Source organism: Heloderma suspectum, chromosome 8, assembly GCF_057233095.1.
Source record: "Heloderma suspectum isolate Gila_16-S chromosome 8, 16-S_ref, whole genome shotgun sequence".
NCBI lineage: Eukaryota > Metazoa > Chordata > Lepidosauria > Squamata > Helodermatidae > Heloderma > Heloderma suspectum.
In genome coordinates, this window is record NC_139465.1 from 1,745,370 (window position 1) to 1,763,459 (window position 18,090).

At 52.9% G+C, this 18,090-nt stretch overlaps 1 protein-coding gene across 1 annotated transcript; it reads left to right on the forward strand.

The window, feature by feature from the left end:
* The first annotated feature begins 2,778 nt into the window (after positions 1 to 2,778).
* On the forward strand, positions 2,779 to 8,441 carry PSMD7 (proteasome 26S subunit, non-ATPase 7). Its single transcript, XM_084812495.1, has 7 exons — positions 2,779 to 2,883; positions 4,093 to 4,184; positions 5,262 to 5,354; positions 6,344 to 6,441; positions 6,712 to 6,792; positions 7,271 to 7,362; positions 7,959 to 8,441. The coding sequence occupies exons 1-7, from the start codon at positions 2,810 to 2,812 to the stop codon at positions 8,395 to 8,397; spliced, it is 969 nt and encodes a 322-aa protein (XP_084668621.1). The 5' UTR covers positions 2,779 to 2,809; the 3' UTR covers positions 8,398 to 8,441.
* Positions 8,442 to 18,090: the final 9,649 nt, after the last annotated feature.

Sequence of the window (18,090 nt, forward strand, 5' to 3'; positions counted from 1 at the left end):
GAATAGGTCTCACCTGTGTGTGACCTTGTACAAGTCACTATTCCACAGAGAGAAAATACTAGGCTTTCCTTGTCATGAAAAATCCCTGATAATGGTTATAAAGAACGGGACAGGCCTTGGATGACAATGACATCACGTAAAGGACCTGCAAACTTCTTGCAACAGCCAAGTAAATGGTTTGCAGAGATCACAGTGGATTCCTTTCTGTGCTCTAAGTGATTTGCCTCAAACCAGAGTTGTGCTCAGTTGCAGCAGTCTCAAAGTGACCTACATTAACAGCCCCACAGGATGTGTCAGGCACCCACCACATGCCCTCCTGTGGGTGGACTCAAAGAAGTCGAGACTAGCCACTTAATGCCTACATGTTCAAACTGTGGCCTTACTACTGGACATGGGGGAATTAATATGGTTTCCAAAAATGCAACGTTAACATTGTTTGTCATTTCAGTGTTTATTTTTAACTGTCTGAACTAATGTTTATTTATAAATAAGTTTCTACAACTGTTGTGTTCTCCAGGGCTTTAACAACACAAGATGAGCCAGCTGAATCGGGCTAAGGTCCATCTAGTCCAGCATTCTGTTTCCAGTGGCCAAATGGCTGCCCACGGGAAACCCACGAGCAGGACAAGAGGGCAACAGCACCCTCCCACCCATGTTCCCCAGCAACTGGTGTACAGAGGCATATTGTCTCTGATACTGGAGGTAGAACATAGCCATCAGGACTAATAGCCATTGATGGGCTTGTCCTCCATGAATAACAACAACAACAACAACAACAAAATAATACCCTGCCTTTTCCCCAATACTGGGGCTCAAGGTGGCTTTACAACATTAAAAACTTGTACAGTTAAAACATATAAATAGAAATATACAAGAATGAAAAATATGATTAAATCAATATTAAAATTTCATAACATTTTAGAATGTAAAAAGGCCAACAACAATATAAACAATAAGATCTATCATATCCATCAGGTCCAAACTATCTAGCCCTAAAGGCCTATCGGAACAAAAAAAGTTTTTGCCTGCCTGCAAAAACATACCAAGGAGGGTGCCCCTCTTGCCTCCCTGGGAAGGGAGTTCCAGAGCCTTGGGGCAGCCACCGAGAAGGCCCTCTCCCACATTCCCACCAGGTGAACCTGTGATGGTGGTGGGAACGCGGGAAGGGCCTCCCCTGAAGATCTCAGGGCATGAGCAGGCTCATACAGGAGAATACGGTCTTTCAGTTAACCTGAACCCTACTCATCTAGGTCCAGAATTAATCCAATCCCCTTTTAAAGCCATTCAAATTGGTGGCTATCACTATGTCTTGTGGGTAGTAAATTCCATAGTTTGACTATGTCCTGAATCTCCCATAATCAGCTTCATGGGATGACCCCACTGGGTTCTAGTATTATGGGAGAGGAAGATAAATGTCTCCCTATCCACATTCTCCACACCATGCATACTTTTGTGGACCTCTATCACATCTCTCCTTACCCTCCTTTTTTCCAAGCTAAACAATTCCAGCTGTTGTAACCTTCTCTCATAGGGGAGATGCTCCAGGCTCTTGATCATTTTGGTTGCCCTCTTCTGCACTTTTTTTCAGCTCTACGGTATCCCTTTTTTAGGTGCAGTGGCCAGAACTGTGTACAGTATTCCAAGTGTGGTCACACCATAGATTTGTGTAAGGACAGGATGATCTTGGCAGTTTTATTTTCAATTCCTTCCCTAATTATGCTTGTTATTTGCCTTTTTCACAGTAGCTGCACGCTGGGTTGCACCTTATCCTCCTCCACAAATTTGTCCATCCCCCTTTTAATGCCATCCAAATTGGTGGCCATCGCTACATCTTATGGAAGTGAATGCCATAGTAAGTTGTGCCCTGGGTGGAGAAGTCCTTCCTTTTATCTGTCCTGAATCTCCCACCCATCAGCTTCACTGGACGACCCGTTGGGTTCTAATATACCCACGGGAAACCCACAAGCAGGACGAGAGGGCAACAGCACCCTCCCACCCATGTTCCCCAGCAACTGGTGTACAGAGGCGGAGTGTCTCTGGTACTGGAGGTGGCACATAGCCATCAGGACTAACAGCCACTGATGGGCTTGTCCTCCATGAATTGTTATGCTTATGTAAAGTCGTTACTAGCATCGTGTGCCACCTGGAGTGGCCTGGTAGCCAGCCAGACAGGCGGCTAATAAATCAAATAGGGGGCCTACGCCGAAGTATGAAGGGCCCACGTCCCCCACACCACACATTTTCGGCACCTCTTCGCGCCGCCAGCCCCGCGCCTGCTGCCTAAGGCCAAGGGCCCGCACGCCGCCGCCCTTCCTCGCCGGGGAGGGACTGCGCGCCCAGGGCCTCGGCCGCTGCCCACGCGGCCTGGGGCTGACGGCGGCCAAGGCCCGAGCCCCGGGCGGCCGCCCAGAAGGAGCGCGCGCGCGACCGGGCGCGGCAGCCATCCGCGCCGCCTCCCGCGGGCCGGGCCGGGCCGGGCCCGGCAGCGCCTCTGGGGCTCCCTCAACCCGCGAAAAGCCCCCGCCCCTTTCCGATTCCGATCGCCCTCCGGGCGCGGCCTGCGGCGAGCGGCGCGGGGGGGGCGCGCGGCCGCAGCACAACGGCGAGGCCGCCGGGGCGCAGCGAGCCGCCAAGATGGCGCCGCCCCGCCCCAAGATGGCGCCGCCCACGGCGCCGCCGCCTCACGCCCGGCGCCCGCGCCGCTCCGAGGCGCCGCAGTGCATGCCGGGAGAGCAGCGCGACCGAGCGGCGAGGAGGAGCCGCCGCCGCCGCCCATTTGCCGCCGAGCCGAGAACCCGCCGCCGCCGTCATGCCGGAGCTGGCCGTGGAGCGCGTGGTGGTTCACCCGCTGGTGCTGCTCAGCGTGGTGGACCACTTCAACCGGTGAGGGCCCGGCAGGCGCTGCGTCACGGCCGACGGAGGCCGCCCCCGCCTGGGGCGGCGCTCTGCACGTGGGCAGGGGCCGCGCCGCTCTCAGGCCCGCCGCGGGCAGCCCCGCGTCGAAGGAGCAGCGGAGGGGCGCGCCGCGGCGCTGGTCGACGCCAGCCTTGCCCAGCCCGCGGCTCCCGGGCTGCAGCCCCGCCAGCCCCAGCCTTTGGCCGCGCTGGCTGGGGATGATGGGCGCTGCAGTCCAGCGGCGGGCCGGGCAGGCGCCGCGTGGACTGGGCGGCCGGAGACACCCCCGCCGGCGAAGGTCTCTGCTCGCGGCGCTGAACCCTTCGATTGCTAACCCTGCTGCTGGCTCTCGGCATTTCTCGCGTTTTGATATGTCGATGTTTTCATGGCTGTGTTTATGGTTTTGGCTGTTGCGTTATTGCTGTTTGGGGGGTTTTATGAATGTAAAGTGCCCGAGGGCATCTGCCAGTTGAGCAATATATAAATTTAATGAATCGACCAACCAGCCAATAGTCTGACTTGGTGGAAGGCTGACTGTGAGTCAGCAGCGTGATGTGGCTGCAAAAAGGGCAACTGCAATTTTAGGTTGCATCGACGGAAGTACAGTTTTTAAGTCACAGGAAGTAATAGTTCCACTCTGCGCTGGTCGAAGCTCACCTCAAATACTGTGTCCAGTTCTGGACGTTACAATTTAAGAAGGATTCAGATAAATTGGAGTGCCTTCAGAGAAGGGCAACAGAGATGAACAGGGGACTAGAAACTAAGTCCTACGAGGAAAAAATGAAGGAGCTGGGTGTGTTTACTCTTGAGAAAAGAGGGAAATATGATAGCACTTTTCAAGTACCTAAAGGGCTATCACACAGAAGAGGGCCACAACTGGTTGTCTGTTGTCCAAGACTGTAGGACAGGAAGTAATGGCCTTAAGTTACAGGAAGGCAGAGTTCAGTTGCCTTCTCAGTTGGCCTCCAGATGCCTTCAGAAAAAGACAAGCTTGTCCAGCCCAGCGACCCCCTTCCCAAAGGCTACCAGGACTCCTCCTGGAACAGTCTTCGCACCTGGGCAGCCTGCTTCCTCCCCTCCCGTTCTCCCAATGTCGTGGCCTCAGATGCTGCCTTCCACTGTCTTCCAGTGTGGCCTGTTTTGTACTGAGCATCAAATGTGACTCATCCTTCTCTTGATCTCATCCTTCCAATTTAGGATAGGAAAAGTTGGAAACCAGAAGCGAGTGGTAGGCGTCCTCCTGGGTTCGTGGCAGAAGAAGATTTTGGATGTGTCCAACAGCTTTGCAGGTAGAGGGGGCTCCGAGTTCTTAATGGTGGTCTTGCAAGCCAGCTGTGGCAAATACTTTCCTGCCCACTATCCCTTTTTGCCCTTCATGGGTTGGGGAAACCTGGCATTTGCCTCTAAAATGATGCATGGGCACCAATGCAGAGAGGACGGATCTCCCTCCGGATCCAGAAAAGCAGAGCCCTTTTCTGGCATTTAATCTTTAATCTGTTGCTCTGATTATTAACTTTACTGCTGGCTTCTTAATATCATTAATATTTTAATATTTTCATTAGTTGCATTTATTGTTTTGGCTTTTTTGTGAACTGCCCAGAGAGCTTAGGCTAATGGGTGGTATAGAAATATAATAAGTAAATACATAAGAATTTTTTTAATGATGTAAACCATCCCAAGGGCATTTGTCAGTTGGGCAGAATATAAATTTAATAAATGAATCGCCATCAGTCTTAGTTAAAACTGGCTTCATGACAAAAGTATTGGGGTTCAAGAAGCCTCTGACAACTAGACCTTTCTGGGTTATTGCTTTACAAAGCGTGCTGAGTTGTGTGTGGCTAAAGCAGAACTCTGGGCCTCTCGGACTCCCCAGGTGGTTCAGAAGCTGGCCTGGCCTGGGCTCTCCAGTGAAGACTCATTCTCTCATTTGACTTTACTTTAAATCGGAATCCGTCCAGTTCTGCGGGCTTGTAATCTGTAGTAATCATTGACTGCGTGGGCTGCAACAACAGCACGTGCCCGTGGAGCATACCAAATGCTGCTGTCAGTTCTGTGATAGGAAGGACCCGTAACACAGCAACAACAGCACGTGCTTTGTGTGTCGGTACAGACCTCCAGCTGAAAGGGTCAGGCAGCAGATGATGGGAAACGCTCCCACCTGAGATCCTGGGGACTCGGCGTCAGCCAGAATAGGCAGTGCCGGGCTGGATGGAGCCCTGGGCTGCCTGGGAGCAAGGGACTGCAGCTGCTTGGACCCCTTTCTAGGTTTCTCACCACATGGATGCCATTTGCGCATCTTAGTCCTTTGGGGGCTGGACATTCAGGCTGTAAAATAATGAGCTACCTTCTCTCTCTTTTCTCCACAGTCCCCTTTGATGAAGATGATAAAGATGACTCCGTATGGTTTTTAGACCATGACTATCTGGAGAACATGTATGGGATGTTCAAGAAGGTCAATGGTAAGCAGTGCTCAGCTTGCCAGAGGAGCGTGCCATGGCTAAATCCGTCACTTTGAAAAGCCAAATGATGTCCTTGGAATAGCTTTGCTCTGACTCTTCACAAATGCTTAATTATTAAGGAAATCCATCAGTGGATTAAGTCTGATATACTTGGAATTTTCCAAGGAGGAAAACTGCTGTGGTAGAGAGAAAACAAACTGGTGACCCTTCACAGTGTCATCATAAAACATCCAGTTCTACAGAACTCCTCATGTTCTACAGAACTCCTCACTTTGCTCCAGCAAAAAAATAAAAATAAACATTTTAGACTGCATGCTATTTCATGGAAATAATAGCTACTAGTTAATAGGCTGTTAATAGCTACTAGTCATGATGGCTATGTACTGCCTCTGATCTTGGGTGTAGTTTATAGCCATCGTGACTAGTAGCCATTGATAGCCTTATCCTCCATGCATGCCTCTGAATACCATCCACTGGGCAACAAACACCAGGAGATGGCTCACCTTCTGCTTTTGTGGGTTTCCGTTGGGGCATCTGGTTGGCCACTGTGGGAAAAGGGATGCTGAACTGACAGACCTTTGGTATGATCTAGCAGGGCTCTTCCAACACATTCTTAAAAATAAGGATCTCACCGCATCTGTGTGTGCAATAAATGCTCATGAGTTCAGCATGCTTGTCCCCTGAAGGTTGGGCTCGTCTTGTGCATTTTGCCAGCACTCGAAGCGCAGCGCTCTGTATTCTTCAGAAAATTTATTTGGAAGCTGGTGTAGAACCTTAAATATTAGCAATGCCAAATACAAATGGTGGGCTCAGATTTTGAGAAATGCTGAGTATCGCATCCCTTTTGCTTTATGACGCTGTTGTACCTGGAGTACTTCCTTCCTAAGGACTTCATAATGGATGCTTTGTTAACAAAGTCCCACTTCCTGTGAGGCACCAGAAGAATCTGGGCTTGTTCAGACTTTTGCTTTCTGTGTCTTTTTCCCTAGCCAGGGAAAGAATCATGGGATGGTACCACACAGGCCCCAAGCTGCACAAGAATGATATTGCTATCAACGAACTCATGAAGAGATACTGTTCAAACTCGGTAAGGACCCTCTCAGAACATGCGAATCCGGCCAAGCGAGCGAGAGCCCCGCCACTGCTAGTTGCTCATTGCAAGTGACACAAACTGCGTTTTGAAGCTGCCTTCTGGCATGAATAGGCAGTGGCTGGAGGATCCTCTGAGCAGCAGCAGGCTGCAGGTTCTCCCTGCCGGAGAGAGCTGGTGGTGAGTTTCCCTGGAAGGCTTCCTCCCACTCCTTTGGAGGAGGAGGAGTTCCTGCTGGTGGGCGCTAATGGGTTTATGTCCAAACAGGTTTTGGTCATTATCGATGTGAAGCCAAAGGACCTGGGCTTGCCCACAGAAGCCTACATCTCTGTGGAAGAAGTTCATGACGTGAGTATCTGGGATTCATACATGTCAAGCTGCTTTTTCCCTTTTACATTTCAGGGTCAGCCAAAGAGTACATCTGTTGGGTTGCCAAGGCACCAGGTTTACACTGAGGCAGAGCAGTAACAGGGATGCTGGCCACACCTTCCTCATGCCGCATCCTTGTAAGCAGGACTCAGGAGAGAGCTCCCCCAAAAGAAGCTCTGCATATGGTGTGATAGCTCACTATTTTTGAGCATTAATTCTATTGCTGCTTCCTTTTGGGAGGAAGGTGAGGGTTAGTGCATCTTTTCCACTGGTCAGTTCTTCTGGTCCTGATCGTGTTGTGCAGCTCTCAACTGGCTGGCCTGCAACAAAGTCAGCTTCCGGGTTTTTTTGAATACTCTCCCCCCATCCTCCCCCCGCCTTCCTAGAAGTAGATGGATGGTGCTATTTGCCTCTTATTTCATCATGACTGGTAATTGCGTGCTTTCGCACCCCAAAGGACGGGACGCCGACTTCCAAGACCTTTGAACATGTGACCAGTGAAATAGGAGCGGAGGAAGCAGAGGAAGTTGGGGTTGAGCACTTGCTACGGTAAAGCATCTTCCAGCTGCATGCTGCTTAAGGTTTTTTAGCTTGTGCTTTGCTGTGTATCTTATTCCTCAAGGCAGCTGTCAGTGGTTCCCTTCTTGCAGGTGAAAAATGGATGTGAGATGCCCATGACTCCCACTATCTCCATATTGGAGACATCTCTGTCAAAGCCAAGGCCCACTTCTTTCAGGAAGAGCTCCTCTGTAGAGGCTTCAGCCTTCCCACTCTGGTGGTGCTGCTCCCTTGGCTGGGGCCTCAGAGGTGGTACATCCCATAAAGCAGTGTGACCCCTTCCTTGACATCTCCTAGTAACTTTGTGTAATGTTGTTGGGCCAGAAGAGGCTGCAGATGCAGCCAATAAGGATGTCTCACCTTGACTTTCTAAGGGTGCAGTCCTATGCATGTTTGGACAGAGAAAAGGCCTATACCTCCCAGCATGCTGGTTGGGGAATGCTGGGAGGTGTAGGCCTTTTCTCTGTCTAAACATGCATAGGATTGCACCCTAAATGTAGTAAAGAAATCCTCTTTTATTGTGTCCAGCCTCTTCTGCCATCTGAGCCCCTTGTTCTGACTCTTCTCTCCCTTCCTGGCTGTTCCAGCGATATTAAAGACACCACCGTGGGCACTCTTTCCCAGCGCATCACAAACCAGGTGCACGGCTTGAAGGGACTGAACTCCAAGCTTCTTGACATCAGGAGCTACCTGGAGAGAGTGGCCATGGGCAAACTTCCCATTAACCACCAGATCATCTACCAGCTCCAGGATGTCTTCAATTTGCTGCCGGATGTCAACTTGCAAGAGTTCGTCAAGGCCTTCTACCTGAAGACCAATGACCAGATGGTGGTGGTCTATTTGGCTTCGCTCATCCGCTCTGTGGTCGCCCTCCACAACCTCATCAACAACAAGATTGCCAACAGGGATGCAGAGAAGAAGGAGGGGCAGGAGAAGGAGGAGAGCAAGAAGGAGCGGAAAGATGAGAAAGAGAAAGACAAGGAGAAAAGCGATGCCAAGAAAGAGGAGAAGAAGGAGAAGAAGTAAAGTAGGAGGATTTCGTATTTGTAAATTAAAGTCTTGTGAACTGGTGCCATTGCTGAAGGTTCTTTCTTAGTAGAGGCTTGGGAAGTCCCCGGAGCTGCTTTGGGCTGGAGCTGGATAGAAAGGGACGCACACTGGGGGATCTCTCTGTAAATGGACTATTTATCCTACTCGGAGCAGGAAATGCCACTAGTGGAAAGAGCACCTGGTTGGCCCGTGCTTTAGGATGTGAGAGGCGAGGGTTCAAGAGCAGTAAGCACATTTGTGGCATAATGCCTGCCACACTAGTCCTCTCTCGCTTGGTATGGTTCACCTGAAACATTTGAAAGCCAGCCAGCCACACGCGCCATGACACTGGGTCTGTCCAACATACAGCCATTGGGAGGTATCAGTCCCACAAGGGTGAGGCCTGCAGTGGTGCTGCTATCTTGGTTTTGGTGTCTGCAGTAGCACCAAAGGCAGAGCAGAGGGCAGCTCCTCTTCCCACCTTGTCCTGAGGTGCAGCAAGATGCAGAGTCTGCTGACGGCAAACCTAAGGAGGTCAGGACTTCGGCTTTCATTCCAGGTCAGGACTTCGGCTTTCTTGGCTGGGGCTCGTGTGATGGTGACCTTCCATCACCAGGTGGCAGCAGTAGCTCTTGTGCCCATTGCTTTGTAAACCTGGTTCTCATGGAATTTTTGTTTGTTTGTTTAGAAAATGCATAAGTTGCCTTTCAGTACTGTGATCCTCAAAAGTGGGGACAGCAGTTAAAGCCATGCTGAAACAATAAGCAGAGAAACAACAGCAGGCAATTAGACCCAAGTAAACGAAAGGGGCACATTATTGCCAGAAGGCAAGTCTTGGCCTCTTCAGAAGATCCTTGCTCCTTCTCAGCAGCTGCCTGAAGACAAAGTGTGTGTGTGTTGGGGGGGGGGGGGGAGTCCTGCTACACAGAGTGCCCACTCCGTGGTGGCCAGCCACCAACCAAAGGCTTTCTTCCTCGAATATCCTGGCCCCTGTACCGTAAAGGGCTTTAAAGGTGAGCACTGGCACCTCAAATTTCGGCTAGTAGCAAACTTAACCAATGACGTTCATGCAGAATCTGTTTTCTGTTCCCTCCCAGGGCAGCTCCAGGTAAAGAGTGTTATTGTACTCTAGATGAAAGGTTACCAGGGCGTGCACCACAGTAGCCAAATCCCTCTTTCAGGGAGAACAGGGTTGACAAATGAGCCAAGCCAGTACAATAAAGTCCTGGCCACTGCCTCAATCTGAGCATGCTGGGAGCAATTCTGTCCTGGCTAGAGCAAGCTTCAATTTCTTTACCTCATTCAATCTGTTATCAACTCCAGACAGTCCTGCAAGGGTGTAACCAGCCCACCTGGCTTAGATGGAAGAGAGAGATAAAGCTGGTCATGACAGACTAGCCTGTTACCTCCCCGAGAAGCTTCCCATTGATGATTAAAGCATAGGGGACCCTCAACTCTGCTTCCATTGAGCAATCCCCCAGCACCACCACTTGGAATATCTCCTAGCCACCCTGGCTAAGAAGCAGCTCCCAAATCCTGGGGCTAAAAGGGCCGTTTGGGGAAGGGGCTTCCAATGGATGCCTTCAAACTAGGTGGTAGTATTAAGGTGAGATGGTTTGGCTCCAGCAAGTATTTATTTTATTTTATTTTTTTTATTGCATTTATACCCCGCCTTTTTTCCTCTTGCAAGGAACCCAACGCGGCTTACATTATCATCCTCCTCTCCATTTTATCCTCACAACAACAACCCTGTGAGGTGGGTTGGGCTGAGAGTCTGTGACTGGCCCAAAGTCACCCAGTGAGCTTCCATGGCCGAGTGGGGACTAGAACCCAGATCTCCCAGCTCCTAGTCCAACACTCTTGCCACTATACCACACTGGCGTCCTGCTTCACAGCCGCATTGGTGTAAACAAAATGGGATATGGAAAGTATAATCTACCCTGAACGTTGGAGATGGATAGAGGCGTAGTCTTGAATTCCTGAAATTAATGGCAGCTGGGGAGAGAACAAATTAAGGCAGGAGGAGGCCTGAGGGAACAGGCCAAAGCTCCACCTGGCCCCGCATTCTGTTCCCACAGTAGCTAACCAGATGCCCATGCACAGGACGTGAGGGCAAGAGCACCCGCCCACCTGTGTTCCCCAAGAACTGGTATTCAAAGACACCAGCCTCGAACTACCCACATCAAGAATATTTTTGCTACAGATGTGAGTCAGGAAGGAGTCCTCCCCCCAATGTCAAATGGTCTAGTGACCTGAGTTCTTTTCCTTCTATAGTTGCATGTAGCTTGGCTCACTTATTTAAGCTGTGTATCTAGTTCAGTGCCCTTTTTGGCCAAGTAGATTCCCTGATGACAGCCCACAAGCAGGGCCTGAGCTCTTGGTTTTGTGATGGAGCGGGGGCAGTGGGGGAGAGAGATTACTTCCCACACCAGACATTTCAAGCAGCCTTGATTTTCCCCCGACTTGCTTTTTTTGCTGATCTTTTTCTTCAAGGCTGAGACAGTGATAGTGAGAATTCGTGTTTTCCAATTGCTTTTCCTAGTTCCTGCCTCTCCTACAGAGAGATTTGAAGAACAAGCTCAGGTCAAGTTCAAACCTGTGAAGAAATGGAGAGAGCCTCTGTGGAGACTTTTAAGCTGCTCTTCTAACAATAGGCCACACACACAGCCATGAGCTGTCTTGAGATCTCCCTCTGAAAGATGCTTGTTCCTGGACTAGGAATTTCTAGGTTTCAGGCTTGCTCTTTGGCCTGCCAGTAAAGTTGGGGGCTGCCATTATCCCCACCCCATTCCCAAAGCAGCGACGACAGCCATGACAACGATGGCTGCAAACTGACCCCCACCCCCAGCAGCGCCCTCGAATTACAAAGGAAACTGCCTCTGAAGGCCTGGCAGCACCTCCCCCATGCAGCTTTGGCAAGGTGCCAATGGAAACCAATGGGGCTGTTCTGCAAAGCAGGGCGCAGGTCAGCTGGCCGGAGCCAGGCAGCTGGGGCCGGGGGCAAGGCGACACCCTCCTCGGAGTCTCTGCAAGTCAACTGCAGACATTCGTTGTGAGCACGGCACATAAGTGCTGGTGGAAGGGCTGCAGCTCTAGGTGATGCAGCTGCATGGAAATAACCTCAAACTCTGTGGGCTGGACTCTGCAAGGCTAGGTCGGGATTCATTGGTTGGCCAAGTGACTGGCTTTGGTGGAGAATGAGAGCCTTGTGGGGAAACAGCCGTGCTTCAGTTCTGGGTGAGATGGGCTCAGGAATGGGGATTTGTTGCCTCCTGTCAATCGGGCAACCTCCATCCAGCCTTCCCCAAGCTGGTGCCCTGCAGAGGTTTTGGACTTCAACTCTCATCAACCCCAGCCAGCATTGCCCATGGTCAGGACTCCAGGGAGTTGTCACCCCAAAACATCTGGAGGGTACCAGGTGGTGGTGGGGGGCTACTCCATGCCATGACGGAGAGGCTCTGTCGGGCAGAGGGAGGTCACCCACATCTGTTGACAGGAATCTGCTGTGTGCGCAACTCAACATCTGCTGGCTTCAATCAAGAATTCAGGTGTGCTGCTAGCTAAGTGTGTAGGTGGCAGAAACATCGGAGGGGGAGGGACGTAGCAAGTCACCCCTCTGCAGCCGATTGAGTTCAAAGGACTGTCCTGGAGCAGGGTGGGCAATTGCTTGCTTTAGGCTAGTGGTCCTGCTGGGCCTGCTAGGATGCCCCAGATGATATGCAATGTGAGAGGCCGCCCTTCTGAGGAGCAAGGGAAGCTGCCTTAGAACACGGCCTCCCCGCAGCCCGGTCCCCTCCAGATGTGCTGAGCATCAGCTGCCAGCATAGAAAGCTGGGGGGTGCTGGAAGTTGTAGTCCAACACGTCTGGAGGGCACCAGCTTGGGGAAGGCTGTTATAACAGAGCCACTTGGGCTAGTATTGTCTGTTTCTTCTGACAGTGGGAGCACCTAGCTCGTCCTTCAAGTGGAGAGGCCAGAGACTCAAACCCTGGACTTGGTGCGGGCAAACGTGTGTTCTCCCAATTCAGACATGGCCAGTTGACATGGTGCTTGACATGGGAGTTGGCGCATTGGTCCATCCGGCCCAGTATTGTCTCCACCAGCTGGCAGGCAGTAACTGTTCCAGCTCGTGGGCAGGGAGAGGTCTTTCTCAGCTCCATTCCCTGCGACCCTTGACCTGGGGCTGCCTGCATGGAAAGGATGTGCTCAGCCCCCAAGCTCTGGCCCCTCCCTCTTTCCTAAAAGAGGTACCAGGCCCCCAGGTACCGAGCCAGCTGTGCTGCTCCACCTGCCCTCCCTGGAGGGGCTACATAAGCTGGCTGGCTGAGGTGGCCTGGGAGAGCCAGGGCCTGCAGGAGAGGCCACCACCATCACCGGGGAAGAGGCACGCCTGCTGCTGCTGGGCCTGTGGCAGCGGCTGCTGCCGCTGCCACCACCACCACCACCTGGCCTTCCCTGTGGACTCCGGCCTGGCATTATTTTTAAGGGGATTTTTAATTGGTGTGTGTGGGTGTGTGTGTTTTCTTTTTCTTGGGGGATTTTGTTGTGGTTTTAGGGGTGGGTAGCCTGCCTGATAGGCGGGAGCGAGTGGGCATGTGTCCACCTGATGGAGGCAGTGGAGGGAGTGTTGGGGGCCAGAAGATACCGAGGCTGGGCAGCAGGCGCTGGCGGAGCGCTAGGGGCAGGCCATGCCAGGTAAGGGGAACAAGGGAGAGATGTGTAGTATCTGTCCCCTGCTCCGGGCCTGTCCAGAGCCAAAGGATGGCTGGGGGAGGCGTGACCCCATCTTCTGGCCTTCGTTTGCTGCTCTGCAATGCCAGGTCTGTTACCCAGAAAACCTCCCTCATCCATGACATGATCCTGGATGAGGGTGCAGACCTGGCATGTATTACGGAGACCTGGCTGGCCGAGGCTGCTGCTCCAACCCTTGCAGCCATGTGTCCAGCTGGATTTTCGTATGCACAGCAGACGAGGGCTGGGGATCCGGGAGGGGGAGTGGCTGTTATCTACCGAGAGTCCTTGGTCTTCACCAGACCCCCTCTCCGGGAGACCAAGGTTGCTGAGTGCATGTACTGGAGGTTGGGCCCGAAGGGCAGTCTGGGGATTCTGCTCGTGTACCGTCCACCCCGGTGCACAACTGACTCCCTGGCCGAGGTGCTTGAGGTGGTCTCTGATGTGCGTGTGCAGTCCCCTAACTTACTGGTGTTGGGGGACTTCAACGTACATTCGGAGGCCATCCTTACAGGAGCACCTCGGGACTTCATGGAGACCATGGCCTCCTGGGAGCTGCACCATATTCTAACTGGACCCACCCATGTAGCCGGTCATGCACTAGACCTTGTGTTTGTTTCTGGAGAAGCAGGGAGTGATCTGGAAGTCGGGGGTATATCCACCACCCCCTTGTCATGGTCAGATCACTATCTGGTGACGTTGGACTTCTCGGTTCCACAACCCCTCCGCAGGGGTGGAGGACCCATTAAAATGGTCCGCCCCAGGCGTCTTATGGATCCAAATGGATTCCTGAACGCGCTTGGGGATTCTCTGGGGCATGCCAACGGCCACTCGGTCGAGACCCTGGTGGGTGGCTGGAATGCCGCAATCACTGGGGCATTAGATCAGGTGGCTCCGAAATGCCCTCTCCGCCTGAACAGGGCTCGGACCGCACCATGGTTCAATCCGCGGTTACGAGCTCTGAAACAGGAGGTGAGACGGTTAGAGCGCCGGTGGCGGAAGTCTCGCTCCAAAAACGATCAGACACGGGCTAGAGCTGTATCTTCAGCCTATCACGTGGCGGTGAAGGCAGCAAAAAAGGAATATTATGCTGCCTCCATCGCGTCTGCAGAGTGCTGTCCCACGAGGCTGTTCCAAGTGGTCCGGAGCCCGGTCGGTCCTGTGGCTCCGGAACCACTGGAGCATTCTAAGGCCTCCTGTGAGGCCTTGGCAAGGCACTTTGCAGATAAAATTGATCAGATTAGGTGTGTTACTCTGCACACTGTGGATACAGTTAGTGAGCAAGAGGCGGCCTGTGGCAAACCGGTTTTGTGGGATCGGTTCCAGCTTCTTCCTCCTGATGAAGTGGACAAGGTGCTTTCATCTGTAAGGCCGACCACCTGCTTACTTGATCCTTGCCCATCTTGGCTCATTATGGGCTGCAGAGAGAGACTGGGTGAGGGGATCAGGGCGGTGGTGAACGCCTCCCTTGAGGAGGGAGTGATGCCATCAGCCCTCAAGGAGGCAGTGATAAGACCGCTCTTAAAGAAGCCCTCCTTGGATCCTCAAGTTCTGAACAACTTTCGCCCAGTCTCAAATCTGCCATTTTGGGGCAAGGTGATTGAGCGGGTGGTGGCGGTGCAGTTGAAGGCACACTTGGAAGAAACAGATTATCTAGATGCATTTCAGTCGGGCTTCAGGCCTGGGCATGGGACAGAAACGGCCTTGGTCGCCTTGGTAGATGATATGAGGAGGGCTCTGGATAGGGGTGAATGCTCCTTCCTTGTTCTCCTCGACCTCTCAGTGGCTTTCGATACCGTTGACCACGGTATCCTCCTGGACCGCCTGGAGGGGTTGGGCATTGGGGACACCGTATTGTGGTGGTTCCGGTCCTTCCTCTCCGGCAGGTACCAGAGGGTAGCACTGGGAGAGGAGTTTTCGGACCCGTGGCCACTTACTTGTGGAGTGCCACAGGGTTCCATCCTCTCCCCGATGCTATTTAACATCTATGTGAAGCCGCTGGGGGCTATCGTCAGGAGGTTTGGGGTGCAGTGTCATCAATATGCGGATGACACGCAGCTCTACCTCTTGTTTAAATCTTCACCAAGGTTGGCCGTAGAATCCCTGTCCAAATGTCTGGAGACGGTGAGTGGCTGGATGGGGAGGAATAAGCTGAAGCTGAACCCTGACAAGACCGAGGTACTTTTGGTGGGAGACAAGAGGAGGCTGGGGGATGTTGACCTGGTGTTGAATGGGGTACGGCTACCCTTGAAAGACCAGGTCTGCAGCCTGGGCGTCATTTTGGACTCCCAGCTGTCCATGGAGGCTCAGGTGTCAGCTGTGAGCCGGACAGCGCTGTATCAACTCCATCTGATACGGCGGCTGCGCCCCTTCCTTCCTGACCATCTGCTCCCATCGGTAGTACATGCCCTGGTCTCCTCTCGTTTGGACTACTGTAATGCGCTCTACATGGGGTTACCCTTGAAGACGGTTCGGAAACTGCAGCTGGTACAGAACGCGGCGGCTCGCCTGATTAAAGGCAGCCGCCAGCGAGATCACATCACTCCAGTGCTGAAGGAGTTGCACTGGTTACCAGTTGTTTTCCGGGCCAAATTCAAGGTGTTGGTTTTGACCTTTAAAACCCTATATGGTTCCGGCCCAGCCTATCTTAAGGAGCGCCTCCAGCAGCACCAGACAGGCCGCTTAACAAGATCAGCCTCGGATGGCCTTCTCTCTGTCCCATCAGCCAGGACAGCTAGACTGGTGGGGACGAGGGAGAGGGCCTTTTCTGTGGTGGCCCCCACTCTGTGGAACTCCCTCCCTAGGGAACTCCGTCATGCCCCCTCTTTAATGATCTTCCTTCGTGCATTAAAAACGCGGTTGTTCAGGCAGGCGTTTGGGGTGGGTTAGGGTGTTTTAGAAAATGTTTTTATTGTAGAATTTTATTGTTTTAAACTGTTTTTATTGTGTGTTGTACATCGCCCAGAGTGGCTGGGTGACCAGCCAGATGGGCGATGAATAAATTTAATAATAAATAAATAAAAGTCTGGTCCCCCGAAGCTTCACATTATCTCCGAGGGAGCCACCGCAGGCAGCTGAATCATGCAGATTCTAAAATAGTCGCTGCCCTCTCCCCTTTGGCCCAGCCGTGTATGTTTTACATTGTCCCCATGCCTGCCCCCCCCCCCCATGGGGCCACTTTGCTGCCTCTTGGCTTGACTGCTCTGTTCCCCCCTTGGGAGATGGAGCAGAACGCAAAATAGCTTGTGGGCGTAGAAGATGGCAAAGCTAGAACAGATACCTTCCAAGCCATCACACCCCAGTGGGGCAGGGAACAGGCTCACCTCCAGGTTGGCGGGTGGGAGTTTTCACAGGCCAAAAAGGGGCACAGGCCCGGCATCCCAACTTTGCAGGGTGGCTCCCCTAGAGGGGTGGAGCTAATCCGGCCCCACCAAAGCAGCAGGAACATATGGGTGGTTTGCTTCCCCAGAGAACAGGGTGATCCTCTTTCCCTGTAGCAGAGTGCAGAAAGCCAGCCTGTTCCTCCCGGCCAAACTAAACATGTTTTTGCTGCTCCTTCGGCCAGCCTTTCCTCTGCTCACAACACAGGGCTGCTCTCTGCCTTCAGGGACAGCTTGGTGCTTTGAAAGCCAGGGGAGGAGAGGGGGAGCGGCCCTTCTGAGCAGAATCCAATTCCCCCTCCCTTGGAGCTGGCTGTTTTGCTGGCAGAGGATCTCTCCCCACCCTGCCAAAACACATTCATGGGGCCAAATGCCACCCAAACAACACCGAAGCCTTCACCCTCCCTCTCCCCCTCAGAGGTGAGCAAGCTCTGGGACCTTCCCACCTCTGGCACCAAACAATCCCTGAGACACCCATCCCTGCCCGAGTTGTTGCTCCTTGCGTCCATGGGGGAAATGGCATGTCCTCACCCCGCCCCCAGCACTTCCAATAGCACGAGAGCGCCACTAACTCTGCCTTCTCACCCTGGTGCCCGCCAGAGGTGTCGGACTATGACCCTCATCAACCCCTAGCCAGCCCAGCTGAGCTCCTTGTGGACCTTGGCCCAAACCAGCAGCCTGTGTGCCATCACTGCAGTGGCTCCCTGGCGCCAGCCTAGCTTAGGTGGTTCGGTTTCTCAGACTGGAGCAGGCATTAACAGGAGAGAAGGCAACTGGGAAAGAAGTCCTGGGGCTGTCGCAAGATGTAGCTCTCCTTTTCCAGCATGATCGGAACCCAAGACTCCCCAGTCACCTCCCGGAAAGAGACTTTCAAGACACACATGGGAAAAGGAACAAGCCCAAGCAGGCTGCCCCAGCCCCTGGCTGTCACATCCGCTGCTGCCCTCATTTGGGCATTTACCCAGGGCAGGAAAGGCATTGCAGGGCTCTTGGCCTGCTGATGCGGTTCCTTGTTTGTGTCTGGGAATGTACACCTCTCCTCAAGAGCTGAAGCAGATGATATGGGGAGGGGAGAGCAGCCACCCAGCCAGCTTCATGATTGAAGCAGCATTTCCACACCAGCTTCTGTCCCACAATGGTGGGCTGGCTGATGTGCTTAAGCAGAGAAAGCCCATATGGCCAGTGCTGCTCCTCCGTGTCCGTCCATAAAAGCACGTGGTCTTTCTCCCTGACCCCCTTTTGGCCAGGGCACCAGGGCCAGGGCGCCCAACCCTTCTACCAACAAGAAGCTGCACGGAATATATGATCCCCAGGGCAGCAAGAAGGGCAGGAACTATGCCCAGCCCTGCAGGAGGGCACAGCACACCCGAAGGATGACATGAGCTGCTGCTCCCACAAGGGTCCCCTAACCCGTTTGTTCTCCCCTGGAACTGAGGCCCTTCAACGCAGCTGCAACCTCCTCCACATGCACCCACTTTGGGAAACCGCCCCACGCAACACCCAGGACAGCAAACTGTGGAAACCTCCTGACCTCCCTGCTGGCTACCTAAAGCACAGAAGGAGGCACGAAGACCACAAGC

Bases quoted from the DNA above. Each gene is read 5' to 3' on its own strand.
- PSMD7 (XM_084812495.1), top strand. From the start codon at position 2,810: ATGCCGGAGCTGGCCGTGGAGCGCGTGGTGGTTCACCCGCTGGTGCTG. The intron at 2,884-4,092 runs GTGAGGGCCCGG...CTTCCAATTTAG, and splicing joins GTGGTGGACCACTTCAACCG to GATAGGAAAAGTTGGAAACC. The intron at 7,363-7,958 runs GTAAAGCATCTT...TGGCTGTTCCAG, and splicing joins GGGGTTGAGCACTTGCTACG to CGATATTAAAGACACCACCG.